General features: G+C 37.6%; 1 protein-coding gene across 4 annotated transcripts in view; it reads right to left on the bottom strand.

The window, feature by feature from the left end:
- Positions 1 to 24,702, bottom strand: part of MYRIP (myosin VIIA and Rab interacting protein) — a 425,307-nt gene that overhangs the window by 335,686 nt on the left and 64,919 nt on the right. For 3 of the 4 annotated variants that reach the window (XM_032271158.1, XM_032271182.1, XM_032271174.1), the window contains exon 2: positions 12,702 to 12,845. In XM_032271158.1, coding sequence (XP_032127049.1) covers positions 12,702 to 12,811 — 110 coding nt within the window. In that variant the 5' untranslated portion in view covers positions 12,812 to 12,845. Of the gene's footprint in view, positions 1 to 12,701; positions 12,846 to 22,103; positions 22,803 to 24,702 lie in introns of those variants that run through there. The other variant, XM_032271167.1, reaches the window with a different exon arrangement.

Here is a 24,702-nt window from a genome sequence, read left to right as displayed (position 1 = left end):
GACAGAGTGAGACTCCATCTCAAAAAAAAAAAAAAAAAAAAAAAGCCCATCACTATTTATTTGATTGTTCTTACTAATACAGCAGTCGCAGTTACTGTCCTCACGCGAGGTGGCCATTTCTTAGCTGCAGAGTCTTGTATCCTTCAGGTCTATTTTGGTCTCCATGTTTTTGTGTCAGAATGCCCCAAGACATTTTTATGATTTTCATGAAAAAACAATGAAAATGGAATATCATAATGTGGATGTCCCAAAGCTGGGCATTTATAACACTCTTTTTAACCCTTTTAATGTTAACTGATTTTTCATATTCCATTCCAGGGGGTCTGGTTTATCTTGTTTAGAAGAGTATATAAAGTCTGAGTTTTTAGGGAGAAGTTTGAAATTTAATTCTGATAGTATCTGGTCATTCTCAGAAATCTTTTTAGTTGTTTTATAGTTTTGGGGGTAGGGAGGGCCAATATACTGTCTAGGTGGATAAAATGACCTTCCTTTGATATTAAATTACCCAAATATCTTTGTGTGACAAAACTAATGTTTTTGTTTTTCTTGAGAGCTTGTGTCCCTTTAGGGCTATTATAATAAGTGAATCTCATCCTCTATAGAGGTTTGCCTATCCTCTGAGCAGAGAAGCAAATCATCTATGTGTTATATTAAAATAGATTTCTTACAGAAGTCAAAATCTGAGAGACCTGCGTTTCATATTTGTGAAAAGTAAGTGGGGCTCTCAGAGTTTCCCTGAGGCATGACTCTCCCTGTGTATTTCTGTCTTCCCAAGTGAAGGAAAAGAGAAATTATCTTTATTTATCTGAATATTGAAGAATGTATTATATAAATTTATTACAGTAAATAATTTGCCTTTTTTTCTTTTCTTCTTTAAAGTCTTGCTCTGTTGTCCAGGCTGGAGTGCAGTGGTGCCATCTCAGCTCACTGCAACCTCTGCCTCCTGGGTTCAAGAGATTCTCTTGTCTCAGTCTCCTGAGTAGCTGGGATTACAGGAGCGTACCACCATGCCCAGCTAATTTTTGCATTTTTAGCAGAGACGGGGTTTTGCCATGTTAGCCAGGCTGGTCTCAAACTCTTGACCTTAGGTGATATGCCTGCCTTGGCCTTCCAAAGTGCTGGGATTACAGGTATGAACCACCATGCCTGGCCAAGCATTTAACTTTTTGATATTACAGGCAACAACATATGGGGGTTTGGCACTACCAGATGGTGAGGAATACTGTTAATTTATCTCAGTTCTCGCACAACATTCCATCCTCTACCATTTGGTTTTCTTATGCGAAGGGTAAGTGTTATATGGGCTTGTGCAGGGAATAATGAAGCCTTTTGTTCTACAGTCTAAAACTATAGGTCTTATTCCTTCTAAAGTTTCTGGTTTCAAAGGGTATTGCTTAAGGTTTGGAAGAGGTTTTGATTGATGTATTTGAATTTTGATTGGAGCAGCTAAGATAATCTTTCCAATATCAGTGGAAGACTTTGACCATAATTGATTAGGTACTGCCTTTAGCAGTTTTTGTAACTTTTTATCACTGAGATATTTGGTGTCTTCTGTTTTCATATCATTCTAGTACTAATTCCAGAGGGGGTCAGAAACAAAGATCCTGCCAACCTACTGGGCACATCACCATATCTGGAGAGCCAGATCCAGCTGGACATGCAGGAGCTAGGCCCTTCCAGCCTGAGGCATAAGAATTAGCAGGGAAGGAGTCCTGAGTCTTAGGCCGACACCCACTGATAGATGAGAAGCTGACGCAGAATGGGAGCCTGTGAGTCAAACCAGCAGGGGGAAGGTGAGCACAGAGGGCTGGGACCAGGCCAGGGATGCTGTCTCTCCTGGCGATTGAAGGCTTCAGTCTGGTTTCCAGCAAAAAAAGTCTCTGGGCTAGGACAGGAATCTTCCCATCTGGGAGAAGAGGCTCATTATGTCACCCTGACAGGGAAAGATTGTTGATGAATTTCCTTCTCTAGGTATCAGCCTTGGAAACGGACCAGGAGGTGGAACTGTTGGCTTCAGAAGCTGAGTAAGGAGGGGAAGGCAGCTTCTTAACCCTGAGGCAGGAACCTGCTCCCAGGCACTGAAGGAGTCCAAGAGAATAAGTAAGTTGTCATTCCACCAGCACAGCAAGGAACGAAGAAGAAACTGATTTCCAGGCTGTTCATCTGTTCTTACCTCCTCTGCATTCTCAGGGCATTTCTGGCTAAAGGATTTTGTACATACCTGAATTACTGTAGTTAAAGAAAGCTACTTTTACAAATTGCTGTGGAAACTTTCCTCCTTGCTCCCTTTCAAGTCCTGAATTCTATGCACATGTATGCCAAAGTAATGCTTTCTTCAGCCAGAGGTCTGAGGAATGAAGGTCAGGTCAAGAATTAATGCCACAAAAACTTTATCAGGGCCCAGAAGTTGAGCCTCTGACATTTGCAGTGGAAAAGTAAATAAGATAAGGAAATTGGAGTCATAAAAGCAATCTAGCAAAAAATTGTTATTAAAGAAAATGGGATTATAGGGAGAACATATTCGAATCTCCAAATTAATAACTGTACATCTTTGAAGGGCCACAAGTTAAAAAGCAAATAAGAGCATCAGCATGATTCCCTTTTTTCTACATTACAAACACACTTGTAACATCAAACTCTCCTGACCATTTCTAAAGGCAGACCCCACAGGTGAATGTCTGATAACTTTATGGTGCCAATGATGTGATATAAATTGGGAATGGGGGCCATTCTAAAGCCATGTGTTATTTCAAAGGTCATGATGTATTTGGTCAACCATTAACTTCAGGGAAACATGAAAGAGTTCATTCTGTCCTGAGATGCATAAACTCTGTCATGAATATGGCATGGACACAGGATGCTTTTCTTATATACTGTGTAATAAAGCCAACACTGAGGCATGACTCAGAGACCACCTTCATGTGCAGAGACAACAATATTTGATAGTAAAGGCCTATATCTGATGAATTAGCTAAAACTTTAGCTGGCTCTTACAAATACCTAAAAGCCACATATAAAAAAGGAATAATCCTAAACAAAACTGGGAAAGAAAGCTTACTTTTTTATAAATCCCAAACTGCTTAATCTTACATTTCAGACCAGCACTGTCCAAAAAAATATATAATATGAGCCCCATACATAATTTAAAACTTTCTAATAGACACATTTTAAAAAGTAAAAAAAGGTGAAATTAACTTTAAAAATTTATTTAAGATGTGATTTTGGAAACATTTCAATGTGTAATCAATATAAAAATTATTGAGCTATTTTACATTCTTTTTTTATACTTGATCTTTGAAATCTAGCATTTATTTTACACTTATACTGCATCTCAGTGGGGACAAGACATATTCAAAGTGCGGAATGTCACATGTGGCTAGTTGGCTACTGTATTGTCCCAACTGCACACTTCTCATATGCTGACTTAAATCCTACTCCTTTCCCATCCCTGAACACATCCCAGGTTTCAGCAAGCACAGGTGCCAGATTTTCCAAGATGGTCCTAATCTTATCTCTTCTATCCCATGGCACCTGGATGTCCTTGTTTTCAGTACCAAGGGCAGTGTGCTGCCCTGCTTACTGGTCTCAACTCTAGGGCTGCTCTGCCTGAGTTTGAATTCACCTCTTACTCTGTACAACCTGAGCAAATTGTTTAACACATTTTTAGAGCCTTGGTTCTCCCATTTTGTAAACAGATAAGAATGTGCTTTTCCGAGGGTTGCTGGGATAACAGGAGATATTCCTGGACACCACGCTCTATTCAAATGTTATTAGCATCAGTGAAGTAAAATTATCTGTAAAACAGTCTCTTCCTCCCCTACCCCACCACAGGTCTCAATTTGGGGTTGTGAAAACATGTTCCCTTTTCTGTCCATATTACTTTACCCAGGATGCTCCCTGCTGCACAGACCTATGTGTCAAACCACTAAAAACTCCAGTCCTTCTTCAAGGGTCAAATCAAACACACATCAAATGCACTTAATTTGATGCCAGGCCTCCTCTCTCTGAGTCACACAGGAAGCACTTGGGTCCAACAGAGGGAAGCAAGTCTTCAGGAAGTCTTTTCCTTTTCATAGCCTCCTCCTCCAAGACAGATGTATTCCTATGAGTCTGCCTTAATATTTTTATTTCTCACCCTCTATAGTATCCTAGTTACTCATACAGGACTTAGCTCATCTTTTGGGCTTTTCTTCGAGTGCTAAGAACCTTATTAAATTTGTGAGCCCCCTACTGCTGCCCTTCCACCCCCTTCATATTTTCCCAGAAGGCTCCTAACATTCAAAATATGATTTTGAAGCAAATTAATGAATACCCAACAGCTTTTGATTAATATTGGCCTTCCATTATTAACAAAAATACCAATAATAAGTAAAACAGAAGTTAAAAAAAAAAATCTTGTGAGATACCTTCTAGCTTTAAGATCGGTCCTCTCCACCCTACTTTCTGCAGCCCACACACCTACCCTCCATGAGTGTACAGGCTCTCTCCCCAGCTCTCCCAGTTCTGTCTCCTCCTGAGCCTTTCCCCACCACAAAGTGAACACAACCAGAGCTGTGTCCTACCTCCCATCACACCATTAAATGCACCTGATCCCAACTCTGATTTGATCTACCAATCCCATAGAAAGAACTACCCTGAAGCATCCCCACTGAGACAGCAGATTCATTAACTGGACAGGTTAATGCCACCATGTTAAGTGCAGACTCTCAAAGAGCTACAAAAGGCCCTAAGGAGACCTCAGGCAAATGGACTCTAAGCATACACAGTTATTTCACGAACCATAAGGCATATTTTTCTACATACAAGGCGATCTGACTTCCAGCATCAGAGAAGGACATAATCAGAAGTATTTGCTAATTCATTAGCTCAATTTAAGTGTCCAAAACAAAAGACAGTAAAAACAAAGAAATGTTACTGTTTGAAACAGAAACTGTTTGAGTTTCTAGTAAGTTCTTACAATAAAATTTTTGTTTGTTTAAAATGAAAATAAATCTTAAATGAAGAAAGATGACTAACTCATTTTATTAAAGTACCATGTTCTTTCTACTTTAAAAAATGGTGATTAACCCACAAAGGAGTCTCTGTGTAACTGACTAGAAACACAAATTATTTCTAATTTTTGAAAAGGGCTTTGATTCTTCACAGTGGGTCTCACACACAACCTGGCAGCTCTTTTCTCACAACACTTAGACCTGATCAATGAGGGATGGAAGATTACCCCCGGAGGTGACAAGGAAGATGTGGGCCACATCTGCAAGTGAGTGATTGGTACCATCATGGGCAACAGAAACAGGTCTCCAAAGCATTTATTTCCCCTTCCTTAACACAGGCCAGAGGAGGAGCTGACACAGCACAGCTGCTGGGCTGTGGCAGCTACGCCTGAGAGAGACACAGCAGGAAGTGCTATCTCACACTCATGGCCTTCTCCCCTCCCTTCCTTCCCCTGGCCCAGTCTAGGCGCCAGTCGCAGTTACAGAAAACAGTTTCATCCACTCTAATCCCTACTACTCCACAGACCAAGTCCATTAGAGCACCAGCAACTTTTGGAAGTTATCCAAATGCTAACTAGCTTTTGGCGAGCACATACTAAATGAGAAATTGTAAAGCCTGTGGCTATCTCATCATGACTCCAAGACTCAAATTGAACACCAGAGGATTGTGCAGTTAACAATCATTTTAAAACTGCTTTGTAATGTGCCTGATGATATAAAATCATAGGGTATAAACTGTGATTCCAGTTTAAGTCTGGAGATGCTACAGGTGTCTTCTACTACCTGACAGGCCTGATGGCAGAAGACAGGGAGTCCTGGCATCAGCAAACTTGGGTCCCATCCAGACTTTACCACTAACTCCCTCTGTACCCTCTGAGCATGCTCCTTCATCTACAAAGTCAAAGGCTGAGGCATGATAAATATTTGGCTCTCTTTTAGCTCTCAAAAACTATATTAATTAGAGTAATACTAGGCTATGTTGCTCTAAGAAATAAACCCCAAGGCCTCAATGACTCAATCCAATAAACCCACACAAAGTCCCCTGCTGATCATCAGATACCTCTCCTCCATCCAGTGTCAAAGGGATCAGGCTCTCTCTGTCACGTGGTACCATGTTTCCACACGAGGCCTCCAAGGCTACCACAGAAGGTGAGGGGAGAGGTAGTAGACGCAGTAATACAGGCAATTCCTCTCACAGACAATTATCCAGACCTAGTCACATGGCTGCAGCCTAACTGCAGGGGGCACTGGGAATGTGCATGAGCACACAAGATATTTGGTGAGCACTATTTGTCTCTGCCACGCAGGTGACATTCTATTTTATTTTGATAATTTAATCTATGTATATATTTATACTAACAAAACATCATGATATGCTACACTGCAGATGTGAAGAAATAGTTCTTAAAATTGTCTGCCAGATACACAGGAAGACAGATGGAGAAGAGGGAACATGGCCTTTGAGGATGAACACTAAACCAAATGCCCAACGTCCAAGCAGACACATGGGGTACTCAGGAGTTGGGACGATGTGGAAATCAAATCCAGGAGTTACCATGGGGAGACCAATGTACTCACTTTGATGCTAGGCCTCCTCTATCTGAGTCACACAGGAAGCACTGAGGTCCAACAGAGGAAAACAAGTCTTAACCTCTCCCACCCCTAATCACACTGAACTTCAACGGTCTGCCTGCTAGTCTGTTGATGGCCTAGAAAGCTGTATTTTGCATTTCTTCCTCCAGTCAGGGCCTCTTCTCTTCTCTAAGACTTTATTGTGCCATGAACAATGTCATCATAAACATGCTTGAACAAAAGCTGCCCAACGGTACCTGCTTCAGGTATAAATCCCAGCTGAGAGCCCCACGTTTCCAATCAAATTCTACTAGAAATCTAGTGGATTGGGTAAGACTTTTGAACATCATGGAATTAAATGTGGCATATATGCCTGCTTTTTTTTTTCCCTACTATTTGAAAATTTCTCAAGAGTTACATAATTGAGAGAAAAAAGGTATGGAGAAATGTCATATGATATAGGTGATATATTTCATTACTGGGAAAGCACGACTGCTATAAACAAAGCTGAAGATACTGTGTTGTTATGCTAATTTATTATTTCCATTGAATTCTGTTCAGACAATATGTTTAGCCATACTCTCCTAGAACACTAGAAGCAGAGAGGGCAATCAAAGTAAAATGTAGAAACCTCAAAGTTCATGAAAAGGTATGTTCTCAGTGGACTACACCAGTGCCTAGATTCATAGAACCTGGGGGTAGAGCTGTTATAGAGGGAACAGAGCCCATTGCATGGGCTTCCTCACCCCTAGAGGCTCTATCAACAGAGGTGAAGCAGTAGTCAGGGTAAGTTTCCAGAAATGTCAACTTTCCTACAAATGGGACATGGTTAACATGCAGCAATGACCCAGCTTTTTCTGGATTCATTTTAACTTCTGATTATGTTAGAAACCAGCCCAACATAATCATGATAGAAGGACTCATGCCCATATCCGTTTGACCCCAAAACATGCTCCATGCACATACTATACACTGGGAGTGCTTTCCACCTCTGCATTCTCCCCAGGATCCTCACACGACCTTGACTAGTAAGCAAGTTACTGTGGCATTTAGGTACCAGATGACAGACAAAGCAAACACTTAACGGCCTCTGCTCCCTCTCAAGGCTCCTTTCCAATGACAGCAAAGAAATAAAAGCATAATTAATTCATAATGGTAAAGACAAAAGGAAGAGAACAATCAGACGCCTACTGATTTCAATAAAGCTGTGAAAACGAGGAACAGGGAGTAAACAATATTAATGTTTTTAATCATAACTATGTAGGGGCTACTTATTGTTTTTCAACAGTTAGAATCATCCTATGAACAAAACTGGAGACTCAAATATGTTTTCGGAACAGCAGGTGAATGCCCCAACCTTGTATGTGTCAGAGTAAAGGTATTATAGGGAAAGCTGGAACACAGGGCAGAAGGAGGTAAGGGCAGGGACACTATTTAAACATTGCACTGTCAGAATCGAAAAAGAATGATGAATGCTGACAGAACAAGACTCAGAGGTTTCCATCTATTACTTAAGTTTGAAAGAGGACCAGTAGAAAACCAAGCCAAAAATAATAATATAATCATCAAGAAACAAAAGACAAGGGTAGTATAAGTGAGCTAAGTCACCAATTTCAGAGCAGAAAGTTGAAAAACATGTCTAATACTGATGCATTGAAATATAGTAAAAAATGCACATGTTCAGATTTATGAAGGTCATTCCAGGAGGCCTAAAGAACAAAGAACTAAATATGAAGCAGAGGACTTAGGTTTTTCATTATAAGGTCTTCTTTGCCATTTGCATAATTTTACTATTTGCCTGATATCATCCGATAAAAAAGAAAAGCAAAAAATAAAATTAACCAAGTACAACATGAACTTTTTGACATATTTACCTGAGTAATCTACATGAAACCCAAAGTCCCTGAGTAATCTAGATGGGAGAAGTCACCATGCCTTTTGCCCCCCAGCATCCTCCATCCATAGTGTTAATGCTGTTGTGTGTCTTGGAGAAATGGAATCAACACTCACTGTACTGAATTTGTAAATAAGTCCCCACCTCCAGTATCTGGTATTGCATGTCTGCTATTCTCAGGCCCATCAATTCTCTATCTTCCCCCAACAGTCCTGCGATAAACACGCAGCTTTAATGACATTACAAATTCAGTGCATCACATCTTCAGTGCTGAGAAAGTGTCTCATCTTACTGACAAGGGGTTGACAGAATCATTTACATAGTAAGGCGTGTGACTGCCTACACATAGCAGCTGATATCTACACACCAACCATGATGTGCCTCTGCTCACTGTGAGCTGTAGCAGGAATTAGGGGACAGTAGGAGGCCTGTAAAGAATGAGGGCTATAGCTTTCCCCACAGTGTCCTGCTCCACTCACCTGCCAGAGCCAGGACAGTCACAATGCCCCTTCCGCATGGGTACAAACATCACATCCATTCTAAATACAGACTTTTAGGAAATAACACGACTGGGTGCAGTGGCTCATGCCTGTAATCCCAGCACTTTGGGAGGCCAAGGCGGGCGGATAGCCTGAGGTCAGCAGTTCAAGACCCACCTGGATAACACGGTGAAATCCCATCTCTTCTAAAATACAAAAAATTAGGTGGGTATGGCACCTTGCACTTGTCATCTCAGCTACTCAGGAAGCTGAGGCAGGAGAATCACTTGAACCTGGGAGACAGGTTGCAGTGAGCTGAGATTGCGCCACTGCACTCCAGCCTGAATGACACAGCAAGGCTCCATCTCTCCCCAAAAACAAACAAACAAAAAACACCAACACTTAGCTATGAAGTTTTTTAAAATTTAAATGGCAGAATTGGGAAGAGACCTAAATTGTAATGAAAGGACCTTATTAAAGGGGAAGAAAATTACAACAAATCTAAGCTCCACTTCTAATCAGCCTAACCATAAGATGACAAATTAAAAAAGCAAAATATTCCCAGAGCCACCCAATACCATGGCTGCCTTCTGAATTAAGTCAAAAAATAATGACAAAATTAAGAGGTTTAAGATTCAAAACAATCAGACTAATGGGTGAACCTTGTTTGGATTCTGATTGAATATATTGCAGAAATAAGACAGTGGGATAAATTTACTGGACATTAGATGACACTAAGGAATTATTTTAAGGAGGGAAGGAGAGTAAAACAGTTTTGAAATTGTTTAACCCAATCTACATAATAAAGAGAACCTGAAAAACAAAATACTGGCCCTACTCTGATTAACTGTGTGATTCTGGGCAAGCTTCGTAATCTCTGTTCTTGGGTACCCCTATGTAAATTGGTACTAACATTATAGTGACTTGGTGAGGAATCAATAAGGTGAATTGTGCAGTACTCAGGACAGTGCCAGTTCACACTGACTGCTTTATACCTTTTAGTTCTCTGCATGAATTCTTTATCCCTATTATCCCTCTTTATATTACCATGATATGTTCTGAGGACACTTAATTCACACTTCCACCTCCTAGTTATTACTACACTTAATGTCTGCACTGAAGAACGGATCATTATAAACACCGGATAAGCTCTACTACACTCAAGACCTACCCTCACAAAACCTAGCTGGAGAAACTAGCTAAATAAAGAACAGCTGGTTGGGGGAAGAGGAAACTAATTCAAGACTGTAAAATAATAATTTAAAAAAATCTTCTGAATTTTACATTCATTAAAGGAAAGTACTTTCTATAATTCTAAAATACTTTTGAAGTTCAGTTCAACAATACTAATAATCCTAGATTCTTTCACATACCCAAAATTTAAGCAATATGAAAAAGTGATGCAGATGTTTGGCGATTTCATGGTTTTGCAGTGTTATCGTCTCTTTTTATTTGATAGTAAGATACTTCGCTGAAATCATTCAGAGTTTCATCCCAGTTTGCTAGGTACCTGTCAAGGCATGTCCCTGCTCATGAGCAGAAGGACAACAGCAATAACAGTCTTCATAGAAAAAATGTCCAGTTCCAGTACCACAAGAGGTGCCACAGCAAGCAGTTACTCCTCTGTGGTCACTGATGATTTCAAGCATCATCTCCCCCAGCACAAGCAGGTTCCCACGACTATGCATTTTCACAGAATTACAGCAGGCTATTGACTGCTGTCCACTAAGACTGCCATCCTCATGAGAAAGATGGTGCCCACTTTGTCAGGTCTACTACAGTGACAGCTGCTCTTTCTTTAAAATTCTCCTCAAACTAAGCCCTAAAGCTGCTCTTACACATGAACTGGCACCTGACTCTGCAGTGGCGCTAAGGCAAGTCTCCACAGTCAGAAAAGGACATAAAACAAGGTTCTGGCTCACCCATATGTGAAATGGTTTGAAATGGTTTAGCCCAATCTATATAATAAAGAGAATCTGAAAAAATGCTTTCCAAGAGATAAAGCATGACACACAGATAGTCTTCATGATTTAAGGGAAATACTAAGATCGATTCTTCAAGCCACACATGAAGTTAGTCACATGGATTGACAAGCAATCTACATTTATACATTCATTCCACAGGTCTTTAGGGCACACCCACTGTGTACCAGGCCCTGCGCCCAGAGATTGGGGCACAAAACTCAGCAAGACATAGTTCTTTCCAGTGGTACAGTAGAGGAAAGAAAATGAAAGAATCCAGGGAAAGCATTACCATGTGGAAACCTGTCTCAATGTAAAATAGTGACCAGGTCTTAGCGCTGCCAAGCAAGGGTACTAGTTTCCTTGCTCCAGCTACTCTCCTATTGTTCTGGTGACCTTTTCCATGACATTTTAATTTCCAACTTGGACCTCTCACTTGATTCCTAGTTGCAAATACATAAATGCCAAGTTGGCATCTCCTTTGGAGGTCCAATATTCATCTCAAATTGAAGATGCCAGAGACAGAGCTCTCAACTTTACCTGGCTACCAACTACCCTGCTCCTCTGTCTTCATATTCAGTGAATGACAACTTCATTCGTCCAGTTTCCTAAGCCAAAGAACCCTGGGGACGTCCTTGACTGTGTTCTTTTTTATATGCCCTATGTAAATACAGAAATGCAGGATTATGCCGAAGCTCTACTCATACCCTTTCTCACTCAGCTTAAAACTGGTACATCTTTCCTACTACCAAAAAGGGATTGTTTTCCTTCTACCTTGGAGTACCTCAGACTTTATACTTCTTGGCAATGTTATTTCCCTTGCTAGGCTATAAGCACATTAGTGTAATCATCTTTATTTCCACCATTTTTTGGTCTCACGTATAGCATATATTAAATATATTCTTGTTTGATGAAGGACGAGAAATCTGTTAATAATTGATTTTTAAAATTATGTGCTAGGCACTGTTCTAGCTGTTGGATAATCAAAGTGAGAAAACAGGTATTTGCTTAGTATGTAAGGAGGAAGATGGTGCCGTGAATAAACCCATGGAACTCCAAGGAATAATAGGTTTATAGATGAGGGAGCCTAATGCTGACCTACCATTGGGTTTCAACACATTAGGCCTAATACATGACCTCATTTCTATTGCTCTTCTTCCAACTTAGGCATAATTGGAACTTACCTGCCACAGTATTTCCCAATTGACCTGCCATAGTATTCCCAAGAGCATTTCATGGGGAAATATCAACTGCAGAGGCATCAGAAGACTACCTCTTTGGGCTTCAGTTTCCTCTTCTATAAAATGAGGGAAGTGGTGCTAAGCCAGGTGATCCCAGACCAGCCTGGTGGTCAGTTTCCTTTTATCTGATCTTCAAAGCTCTTTTCCTGTGCCACAGTAGCTGAGAGTTCAAACAGAACATTGTACTTGGATGAGACTAATTCTCACAAGAACTGTTCACTTAACACTTTGGTTATCCTTCCATAACACCTTCCAACAAAAAAACTAAGGCTAAGAGGAAGCTCAAGACAGCGTGTTCACCACAAGCTCCACTCATTCTATAGCTAATAGTAACTTACAGGGTTAGCAGCCCCGATAAATCCCTGATTGGATCGTGAGCAACACATTTCTGAACTGACATTTCTGAAACTGGCAAACCTTTCTACAAAGGACAGGACATTCTTCCGGCAAACATAGGTGTGTGTCCAAACTCAGGGCTAGAAGGAGGGAATACCTTTAGGAAACCTGTTCCACTTGTCCACATGTGATTTGCTGTGCCCTGTTGGGCAATACAGGCATCTCACCTTAGTCGCTCTTCTTCTTTTTTGCGAAGATTGAAGTCTCTCTGAACCACCTGAAGAACATGCTCTGTTTCATCGTCAGTCAAACCAGACAGGTCCAGCTTCCTCCCCATGGTTTAATACTCAACACAGATGATAAAATAAGACCTAGGAAACCAAAATGAAAGACCACAAGTTGAGAGCAAGATAAAAGCTCTACATCAAAAATCAATCTATTCTGTTATTAAAACAGAGTTAAATATACTGTTTATATGTAAGTGTTTATGTAAAGTAGTATCTTTCTGTGGACTTAGCAAATATTTACAAATGGCCTCAGCAAGGCTGCAGAGAAAGAGAGAAAATAATGGGTCATCTGCTAGTTTCATCATCCCAATTCTTAAATTAATAAAATTATTCTTTGTAACAAAATGAGCCACACATAAGATTTAGTATGGCTTTCCACAAATGCCAAAAGTCAATATCTGAAAGTTCTAAACTTTCGTGCTTTGAAGTTCTAAATGTTAAGTATTAGATGTAATTGCAAAATTAAATAATACAAATAAAATAATTATAAAATCATTATTTTATAAAAATAAAAACAATAGTATTTTTATAAAGGTAAAATAATTCTAATACTTTTTTAAAAAGTAATATTTTATGTATACTACATCCCTTAAAATTTTAACTATATGACTATAAAATACAAACTAGAAATCAATAAACCCTCTTTTTCAAAAGGATAAAAACATAGTTAAATAACCTTATTTTGCCATTTTCTCAGCAGAAGAAAAATGGTATTGTAGGGAAACACCTCTCAGCAGTACATACCTAAAAATTATGGGAAACTCTATTTTTAAAAATAATTTTTGGCTGGGCACAGTGGCTTATGCTTGTAATCCCAGTACTTTGGGAGGTAGAGGTGGGTGGATCACCTGACATCAGGAGTTCGAGACCAGCCTGGCCAATATGATGAAACCCCATCTCTACTACAAATCCAAAAATTAGCTGGGCATGGTGTGCAGCGCCTGAAGTCCCAGCTACTCCGGAGGCTGTGGCAGGAGAATTGCTTGAATCCGGGAGGCAGAGGTTGCACTGAACAGAGATTATACCACTGCACTCCAGCCTGGGTGACAGAGCAAGGCTCCGTCATAAAAAAACAGAAATGGCAAATAAGCATATAGAACGATGCTTAATTTCAATGGTAATTATAGAACTGCAAATTAAAACTATATTTTACATCCACCAAAATAAAAATTTATATCAAATGTTGGTGGGAAATGGGACAATGACAATTTTCATTTAGGTGGTATAAATTGGTATAATCTCTTTGTAATACAATCAAGTTTCATTTTAAAAGCTGAAAATTCATATACTCTATAAACTAGCATTTCTGCCACACTTAGGTATATGCTTCAGATATAATCTTAAAAATACACACCAGACATAAATTGGGTTGAATCATATGAAATTTTTAGTTTGGATCATTGACCTATAAAAATGGCAATTTCACGTAAGTCAGCCTAACAGGAGAGTATTAACAGTAGTCACATTCAAAATAGCAAAAAATAAAATAAATAAAACTGGAAAAATACTAAATATCCATAAACAGGAGGAAGGATTTAAAAAATAGGGCATATTTGTTTCATACAATGGAATATTCTACCACAGTGACAAAGAACATAGATTAGGTACATTCATCAACATGGATAAATCTTAACACAATGCTGAGATAGAGAAGCGCAACACATGTACAGAATACATGTACAGCATGTATATGGGGTTTTGTTTTTTTTTTTTTTAGATCATAAGGGTCAAAAACATAGAAAGTCAAAAAACTATTTTCTAGGAATTAGTGTAGTAAAACCAAAATGAAATGTGGTACTTCTAAGCAAAAGAGAAAGGATTTCATTGGGAATAATCATATAGGGGCTTCAAAGTGATCAGTAATACTCCAGCTCATTAGAGAGACACAGTATTGCTGCTACTGCTTCATCTTCCTATTGAAGGACTGAAGTCAAGAATACTATTGTCTGTAAGGTATCTTTCATAAGCGTAAAATAAACCTAAAACTAAATAAAATAATATAATCCATAAAAATAACTAAAGCAAATATTTGAAGCATTAGGGAATATACTTATGATTACAATAAAAATAATAATGATTATAATAGATCCATCGCTATTTGATTGGATATCTACTGTGTTCCAGATGCTCTATTTTATATATACATATAAACTACATTAATATATATGTAAATTTATACATTCTCATAAAACCTATTGACAGTCACTACCACCCACCATTTACAAATAAGAAAACTGGTGTACAATTACATATTCTGTCTAAGACAATGATAACCTGGGATTTGACTGTGTCTTGGTCTGACTCAGAGTCCATGCATAAATGCCATGTAAATGTCTTCTGAAAGAGGCAGAGGGAACTCTGGACCTCAGATTTTAAAACCCGAGGTCCAGAGTTCCCTGCCCCCTTTGTCTTGCATGTAATGATTAAGAATAGGAGACCCCAAAGTTGGTTTCTATTTAAAAAAAGGTTATCTGCCCTTTTCATTTCCAAATAATCGTAGTAATCATAGAGAAGGGAACAGCTCAATCCCCAGAAATATTTTGCTAAATGATTTAAAACCTTATGACTGCATAATACAAACTAATCTCAAGATTTAACCAACAAATCACAACAGGAATTCCAACTATCTTTTTTTTTTTTTTAAGTATTTTTTACTCCAGCAATGCTATTTGTCAAAAATAAATCATCAGTCCACTTTGCCCAAGTGGTGTTAGGGTTGCGGGCAGGAAGAAACCTAGTGTACTTCCAGTAGGTTTCAGTTAAGCCAATTAGAAGTAAGAAGTCAATTAGAAGTAACATCCCACCCACAGGCTGCAAAGGCAAGGGAAGAAGCTCATGAGCTGCCATCTTCCAGCTTCCTGTTGAGCAGAAAGAAACAGACTAGAGGGCCCACTGAAAATGCAGACTGATTCTTCCTTTAAAAAGCCTCATTAAAGGTGTTAATGGCATTTTTGAGTTTCCTGGAAGGTGACATTTCTGTTCCTTTCACTTTATTTCACTGGCTTTTGGTTTCTGAGAATTCCAAATCAGATTCTAAGATGCCCAGTTAGTGAAAGACTGAAGTGGCAGCTTTGATCATATCAAGTCTAAAAAAACAAAAATCATCAGGACTTGTTTTGTAAAGAAATAAATAAAATAGCTTTAAATGGACAAGTCAGAGACTGAGAAAACTTTCTGTAAATTGGTCAAAGCTTCTTCCTTTTCCTACAACAAACACTATCAGAGTCCCTGTGCAACAAATAAAATATCATCTTAGAGCTGGAGAAGTCTCATGTCCATGAATAAGAGGTCATGTATGTATAACAATGTCATTTAAGGATGAGAAAGTACAATCAGTCCCAGGAGAGAGAAGCAGTTTCCCAAAGACACATAGCCAGTTCAGATGTTCCTCCCTTCCAGACCTGTGCCCCCACCCATTGATTTCTCTGGTTTATAGCCAACCAAGATAGCAAAAGAGAGGATATGTTTTAAAATTTGCTAATGAGAAAATTAATATGTCAACATTTAATTATATCACCACGTCCCTAAAGTGTGTTTCTCAGGTTATTGTTCCCACAAGCAGTCCGAAAAAGAGGCTCTGAGGTGAAATAAATATGAGAAATGTTTCAAATTATATTGCCTTTGCGGGGCTACACAAGACAAATTAGCTTATTAGAGATTCTAAGAAGTTTGTCAGTATAGAATCAGTTTGCTTTTGCTTAACTCTGTGTTTCTCAAACATGTTTCTCAGACATAAGAAACATTCTCTGTGTGTCTCATGTCTGCAGATACCTCTTTCTTTGATAACATCTACCTTTTCACATTCAAAGAAATGACTATCTGGTAAACTCTACACTAAGTCAAAGCAATGATGACAAACTCCAGTAGTTATTCCAACATAATTACTGAATTGATTTAGCTATTTTTCAAATTTAATTATCATAAGAAGTGCACAGAGTTAGATGAGCTTTAGAAGAAGCTGATGATGGATGCAATTTTAAAGCTAGGAGACTAAAACAAAGGCAGAATTGTCCACATTATTCCTGTCCAAAATAACTAACACGAGAAAGGGCACAGATGTGTCAACAGGCACTGGCTAACACAACAATGAAAAAAGAAAAGAGAGAGAAATTATAGGAATACTTAATACATAATGGAAGGTTTATCACAAAAGGTCAATGTCTACATAAGTGACAGCCTATAAAAGTACCTAAATAGAAGGGTCAAGGACAAATGCTTGAATGAGATTTTCACAAACCCACAGTACATTTTTGCATGTGTGATAATGCACCTACTATAAAGACAAAAGTAAAACTATAAAGTTCTAAGAGTGATAAAGGGTAAATGTTGCTGGGGCTTTTGCTCTTCGACCAGAGTGGGTTTGGGTTAGAACTGAACAAAAATTTCTTACAACTATAGAGAAACCTAAATATGAAGACTCTCACACTTAAGGCACAGGGGATAAAATGAACTTGGCCTGCAAAGAACAAAAACAACACTAATAAAGAGGGATGTGCTTTCACTGTGACTGTTCTTTGCAGCAAGTGGAGCTTGAGCTGTATGGCTCACTGATCTTCATTCTTTCACCTTCAAGGGTGTTACCCTACCATGAATTGGCCCTTCTCTGAAATTCACCAGTAACCTATGCACAGGAGTGGGCCCAGAGCAGACAGGGTCATGCCACTGGGGCACAGCTGATTAGACCAGGGGTGCCACTTGACTTATGCTAAATGTCAGAGCCTCTGTCCTGGTAATTTGATATTTGACATTCAGTGAGGATATGTTAGTCTTGGTGTTTTTTGTTTCCATTTATCACTTTAGTTTCTTTAAGTCACTAACAAATGATCCTTAGATTCTCACAGAGCTGGCATGGTTGGCAAACTATCCTCACACCATTTATTGATCAATCTATCTGACCCATGCATGGGACAGATAGGCGCGCGCGCGCGCGCACACACACACACACACACACACACACACACACACACGTTTTTCTCAGGACTTTCTGGCCTCACCTGTTCTAAGCTGGTAACTTAGTAGTTGGTCTAAGGCCTATTGCAAATCAGCTCTCATCATTTTTATTTTTCAAAACTGTCTGACTTTTTGACATTGCCCATTTATGTACCCAGATGAACTTTAAAATCATTTTACTAAGGTAGCAATAAAAATCCAAATGAATTTTTTATAGATTGAGAAAGGTGTCAGTTGATTTGGGAAAGAACTGCCGTCTTTACAATATTAGTTCTTCTCATAAAGGAATTGAGATTTGGTAGAAGTTTATGAAAACTTCAGAAATAAACTAAAAATAACAACCAAATTTTTACTGCATAAAAGGATCGCATAGCAAGAAGAAGAAAAACAAAAACAAAAACAAACTAATATGGATAAAATTAAAAGTCAAGCAACAATCTAGGGAAAACCAAGAAAGATAATTATCCTAATATATTAAAGCACCCTCATAAAATATAAGAAAAATAGAGAACTCTCTAAAAGATAAAATGACAAAGCTCACGAGAAAAAGCAATTTGCCAACCATGTATGTCCAACACAGTTTAATAAAATATCACATATCACTAATAACCAAATGCTGCTAATTATAGTAAGTTGCAATTTTTCATTTAATAAGATTCTGGGAACACAGGCACTCATATACATCCCTTACTTATAGAGGGACTATAAGTAAGTATAAATGTTTAGACGGCAATCTGGCAGTAATTATCAAATATCCTTAAATACTGACCCAGCCATTTCAATCTGTGTAAGAATTTTCTTCAAGAAATTGAAAAAATGTGCAAAGATATTTATACCAGGATGTTCACTTCAGTGTTTTTTATTACAGAAAAATATTGTAAATAAACTAGAAGTCCCAAAGTAGGATAGGTTAAGTTGTGGTACAATCATACAATGGAATATTTTATGTCAATATAAATGTATTTAAAGAAAAGGAACTTACGACATATTAAGATAAAAAGTCAGATGAAAAATAGAGCATGCAGTTTACCAAAATAATATGTTAATACAAGAAAGTATACAGCAACACTATTAAAATAGACTCAAATGAACCTGTCTATTCAAGCGTACATCAACAGAAAAACAAACTGTGGTATATTCACCCACTGGAACACTACACAGCAATAAACAAAGACAAACTCCAACAACATGTAACGGTATAGGTGAATCTCACAAATATTGTATTGGGCAAAGTTCAGCCTCAGGCCTTACGTAAACTGCACAATTCACAAAATTCTGGAAGACAGAAAACCATCTACAAAAGAGTTTTTGGGTTTCATTTATAAGGCCATACAACCCACTTGGTCAGGTTTGATAACATTAGCTGAGACAGGAACCAAAACAAACTCTTACCACACTTGGCTTGCAAGAACCTTTTAAAACACAAAGGGGGTGTGTCCCTTTAAAGTTTTGCCACGTGACAAAAAGAAAAGCAGTGTGCTGACCACAATTATTTACATGAGACACTGTGTGAGAGGCATTTTACTGCAAGTGCTACAGAAAGTTATCTATACCTCCCATTCCAAAAACCAAAGCAGAAAGTAGGTTATTATGAAGTGGTAGATGCCTAAGAGCAGTCATTCATGAGTAGCTTTTCTTACATTTTCCCAGTTCTCTATGACATCATTATATTGTTTTTATAATTTAAAACTTACTTTTAAGGTTAGTCAAATGATAATTCTTCAAATTTGATTATTCAACTTTCAGATCATGATACAATGTACTTCTTTAACTTAATAGAAAAAAAATCATACTCTGAAGCAGTCTGTTCACTCACCAGGCAAGAGTTAGGGCTAAAATTAATTTACATAATTTTTAAGTTATAGAAATATAAAAATCTAAATTTCTAGCAATGTGCCCAAGTACGATTATCTTTTCAGTCCCCAACCTAGTCCACAACTGAACCCATACGTGCTTAACCCCTAGGGCCCCTGCCTTAGAGACTAGCAACTTTGGCCATCCAATTTCCAAGATGATCTTACCTTCCTTCCTCTCACTCAACCACACACTGGAAGTCAGTCTTTAATTCCTAAAAGATTCCACCTCTATGTTTCAATATGCCATCGCTACTCATCTCCATCCCACAACCTCTACCTGATTTCAGGTTCTCACCAGTTTTCACTTGGGCTAGGCAAGAATGTACCCAATTACCTTATATTCAAAATCCTCACCCTATTGTCATTACTCCTAGAGCCAGAGTAATGATCTCCTTCCACATATAAAGCAGATTGAATATCTAAATTTTTAAAAATAAAAACAGTGAAATTATTTTATTAATATGTTTATAACTTTAAGATACAAGAAGCTTTCTAGAGGAAGACAGAAAATCCATAAATGCAAAGAGAGTTGTATTTGTCTATATAAAAATTTGAAGTAATATAACCAAAGACATCATAAAGTCAACAAAGTCAAAGTCATCATAAATAAAGTCCAAAGAAAAAAAAACAGAAAAGGTATGTGTAACACAGAAAAATGGTTAGTGGTCCTAAAATTTAAAAGAATCTGTACAAAATAACAAGAAAATGACAATTTAAAAATTGACAAAGGATAATAAAAAGAGGTATTCTTACTTGTGTTAGCCTATTGATGAGATAACATATTTCCACCCTGAATTAGTAAGATGCAATAAGATTGGTAATTTCAAAAGGAGGAAAGATATGAGGAAATTAGCTCTTCATTTAGTAGAGAGATCAACCGATACAACTTTTCAAAAAGTAGACTGTAATGTATTTAAGTTAAATACCATTGATCCAGCAATACTAATTTTGGAAGGTGATCTTAGAAAAACAAAGCACCTGAGTGTTAAGGCATGTGTAATCAGTGTTTGCTACCCCACTTTTTATAGTTGCAAATACCTGGAAATAATCTGAAAGTCTTTAATAGAGAATGATTAAATTAAATGTGGTACATCTATTCCCTAGAATATTATGCAGATACTATAAACAATTAGATAGATTTTTGCCAATACAGAGGGGACGCTCACTTTACATAGTTAAAAGAAAAAATCTGAGCAATATGAATGCCACAAACTTTATATACAATGAAGCCTATATTTGTGGATATGCATGCCTTTGTATACCTTGCATAAAACAGAGAAAGTTGTTAATGGAAACATGTCAAATGTTAATATTGGATATTTCAAGAAGGCAGTTTAGAACAAGGCAAGAGAAGATTATGAAAATTTTCCTCATACTACCTAACACTTAAAATTAAATATGCATTACCTTCAGGCAGCTTAAAAAAGTCCTAGGCTGATTTCTTGCTTGAACCTGGCAGGGTAAAAGTCAATATTTCTCCCTTACATTGAAAATTGTTTAAAAAGCAACCAGGAAAATAAGAAACAAAAATGTAAATTTCACTTCAGCTAAACCAGGAGACAATAGAAAAACAACAAAGACCAAATATACGTGGAAAGTCATCTAAAATAGTGGAAGTGGAGTGGGAGGAAGAGGAGATAAAAAGCTACAGAGAAAGCTTCCTGCACCTGCAGACATCAGCAAACACCAGCAAATCTACCCTTCTCCAAGGCAAGGGACAGCACCTGAGATGCCAGCACTCGTTTGACACAGGAGGGGTTGATCAGCTGGCTCAAAGAAAAACCCAGTTTGTTTGTTTCCCAAAAAGACACAGTGACAATTATACAAGGGATCATACACATAAAGACTTTTTGTTATTTAACCTACTGGCTTTGAAAAGATTGAAAAGCTTGTATCACATTGTGCTGGTAAGTCTGCGAGGAAATAGGTACTTTCATACATTGCTGTTAGGAACGTAAATTTATACAACCTCTATGGAGAGCAATTTGTCAATATCTATCAATATGATAGGGAGAGAGAGAGAGAGAAAGTGGGGGGGATTTTTTATTTTTTAATTTTAGCAGTTCCACGTCTAGGAACTTATCATACAAAGACAGTACACTTACATTCATGCAAAAAAAAAAATGATTGTATAACCATACAATAGAAAAATATGTAGCTGTTAAGGGAAAAAAGGAAGAAAAATTCTTTATGAGCTAATATGGAAAGTTCTTCAACAACTTTTGCATTTAAAGGGTTAAGTACAAAAAGCAAGATGCAGAAAAATAGGTTTAGTAAGTTATCATTTGGATAAAACAGGAGAAACAAAATACATCTTTCTATACACACACTTGCAGTTTGAGTTCAGAGGCAGTCAGTTGGCAGAACTTCTTGCTTGTGTGAGGTCAATGTTTTATATTAAGGCCCTCAACTAACTGGATGGGGCCCATCCACATTGTGGAGAGTAATCTGCTTTACTCAAAGTCCAACCATTAAGTGTTAATCTTATCCAAAAAGCACCCTCATAGAATATCCAAAATCATGTTCAGCCACATACCTGAGCACTGTGGCCCAACCACCTTAACAGAAAACACTAACCAGCACAGTTGTGTTTTCTTTCTTGGGTTTGTAACTTTATGAAGCAAGGAGGAGCGAGGAGGGACAAGTCCATGCCATCTTGTCTGAATTGTGGTCTCTCCCTCTCATTTCTTAAGGGTGGTTTCGCTGGTTCTGAAATTCTAAGTAGATGCTGTTTCCTTTTAGCACTTTAGGATAGTATTCCATGGTCTTCCAGATATTCTTCTGGTTTCTAGTCAGATTTCAGCTACAATCCATTGTCTGTCTTTTGTTCTCTGGTTGCTTTTAAGGATTCTGGCTTGATTTTTGGTTTTAATATAATGTGACTGGAATTTGTTTTGTCTTATATTTTTGTCCTGCTTTGTAGTGAGTTTATAGAGAAAGGATCTTGAATCTGTAGACTTCATAAACTTTCATTAGCTTTGGGGAATTCTCAGGTACCTTCTCTTCAAATAACACATCTTTTTGAACCTCTGTTTCTTCCTGTGACTATAATCACACACATTAGTTAGACTTTCTTACTGTATTGTTCAAGTCAGATATTCTCTCTTCTGGCTTTACATCCTTTTGTTTTCTCATACTTCATTCTGGATATTTTTCTGACCTAGATCAGAAATGCTTTTTTCAATTTATTTTCTCATTGTGTATATTAAATCTGTCATTAAACACATATTTAAGTTTTTTAAATTTTATAACTGCATTTTTCAATTGTAAATTTTCTTTTATATAATTTCAACTTATATTTTAGATCCAGGGGGATAGATGTGCAGGTTTGTCATATGATACATTTTCTGTTTTACTATTTTTTAGTGGTCCTGGTTTTTCTGCCTAAATTCCTAATCTTTTCCTTTATCTCCTAAATGTAGTAACATGTAGTTATTTTTAAATCTGTATCTGATAACTCAGTATCGGGACTCTGTAAGTCTGTTTATGTTTTCCATTTCTTCTGTTCCTTTATGTTTATTTCTTCTCGTCTACACTTGTACACAGTTATTTTCTTCTAGCGAGGATGTATGTTTGTTTCTGTCAGGTGCCTACAGTATCAGCAAGCTTGCATGCATTAGCAATTTCAGGACTGGGACAATTTGAAGCTAAGCTGCAGTTCCTACACAGGCTTTCTATATCCAGTTCACTCTTACTTAATAGATAAGACTTTTTGAGATTCCATCTCAAAGTGTTTTTCAATAGGATTCCTCCCCTTGTCATGCCTCTAATTCCTATCTCACTATCTCCAATGAACTATCAAAAGTGCTGTTCTGCTTCACGAATTGGCAAGTGCCCCAGGAAAAAAACTGGCCTCAAATGCTGTTCTCACCTTCTTGGACCACTGTGCCCCATAATGGGCTCTGGCCCAATGACTCTTCAGTATCTTTTTATCTCTATAATGGCTTTAAAGAGACTTATTATTTTTCTCTCATATTTTATTCACCTTTTATAGATGTCCTCAGTGGAAGGATATCCCAATTGTCTGATCTGCCATTAATAGACATACTCTTCTGCTATATTAATGGAGGGGGGTGGCAGGTAGAGTGGGGAGGGTTATATGATTATGGTCCTTAGATTGTCCAACCCTATATTCCTAATTCAATGTATATAATAGCAAACATACCATATTTACTAGAAGCCACACACTATTTTAAGAACTTTGCATATTTAACCTAACATAGTCCTCGTAACATTAGGAAGCAGGTACTATTATTAATCTTCTTTTACAAAGAAGAAAACTGAAGCCATGAGAAAGTAAATAACATGCCCAAGATCATCCAACTTAACTGCCTCCAAAGACCATGCTCTTAACCATCAAGAAAAACTAGACCTAGTTAAAATTACTCAAAATCATATTAATCAGCCAGCCAGAAATGATACATAATTGTCTTCTAACGAAAATAGAAAAATTAAAATAATATTTAAAATAATTTAAATGTCATTTATGGGTTCTTAATCTCTATTTTGATACCCACCTTTGCAAACTATCTTAGGCCTGGAGAAAAGATTTGTATCCAGCTGGACATGCAAACTTGCCCAATGCACAAGCCTAATATATCCTTTTATGAGATGCAAAAGGGAAGGATATTTTGGAGAGGATCAAATCTGCTCTGAACATCTAAACTGAAACTAGGCTACAGGGAAAAGAATTAACATGCAATGCACCAACCACTTCCACCTTTCATGAGCATGAACCCATGGGTCTTCAAATTGCAAAGGATGACTTCATTGTGTCACTCATGATACTACAGCTCACTGAAAAAAAGCTAACAAGAAAAGGAGCATGTTTGGATAGCAGGTTTAATACTCATAAATCATTAATATTATAAAATTCTAAGGATGAATTTTAACAAAAATACTTATAGTAAAATGTGTTGGATTAAAACATTCATTTCCTATGCTATCTCTCAAAACTCTACGAAAAATATGGAAAAAACTCTCAAGTTATTTAAAAAAAAAAAAAAACCCTCAGAGAAAAAGAAACAGAGGGAAAAAGACAAGCAGAAGAATAATGTCAACAAAATTTTAAAAGCTGGAAGAACACAGATTAAGTATAACTGACTTGGTAGAATGAAAAAACTAAAATCTAAGTT

Source organism: Sapajus apella, unplaced genomic scaffold (assembly GCF_009761245.1).
Source record: "Sapajus apella isolate SASKATOON/1434 unplaced genomic scaffold, GSC_monkey_1.0 scaffold4, whole genome shotgun sequence".
In the NCBI taxonomy this organism is placed as follows: Eukaryota; Metazoa; Chordata; class Mammalia; order Primates; family Cebidae; genus Sapajus; species Sapajus apella.
Note: the sequence above shows the minus strand (reverse complement) of the source record. Positions and strands in the feature narration are given on the sequence as shown.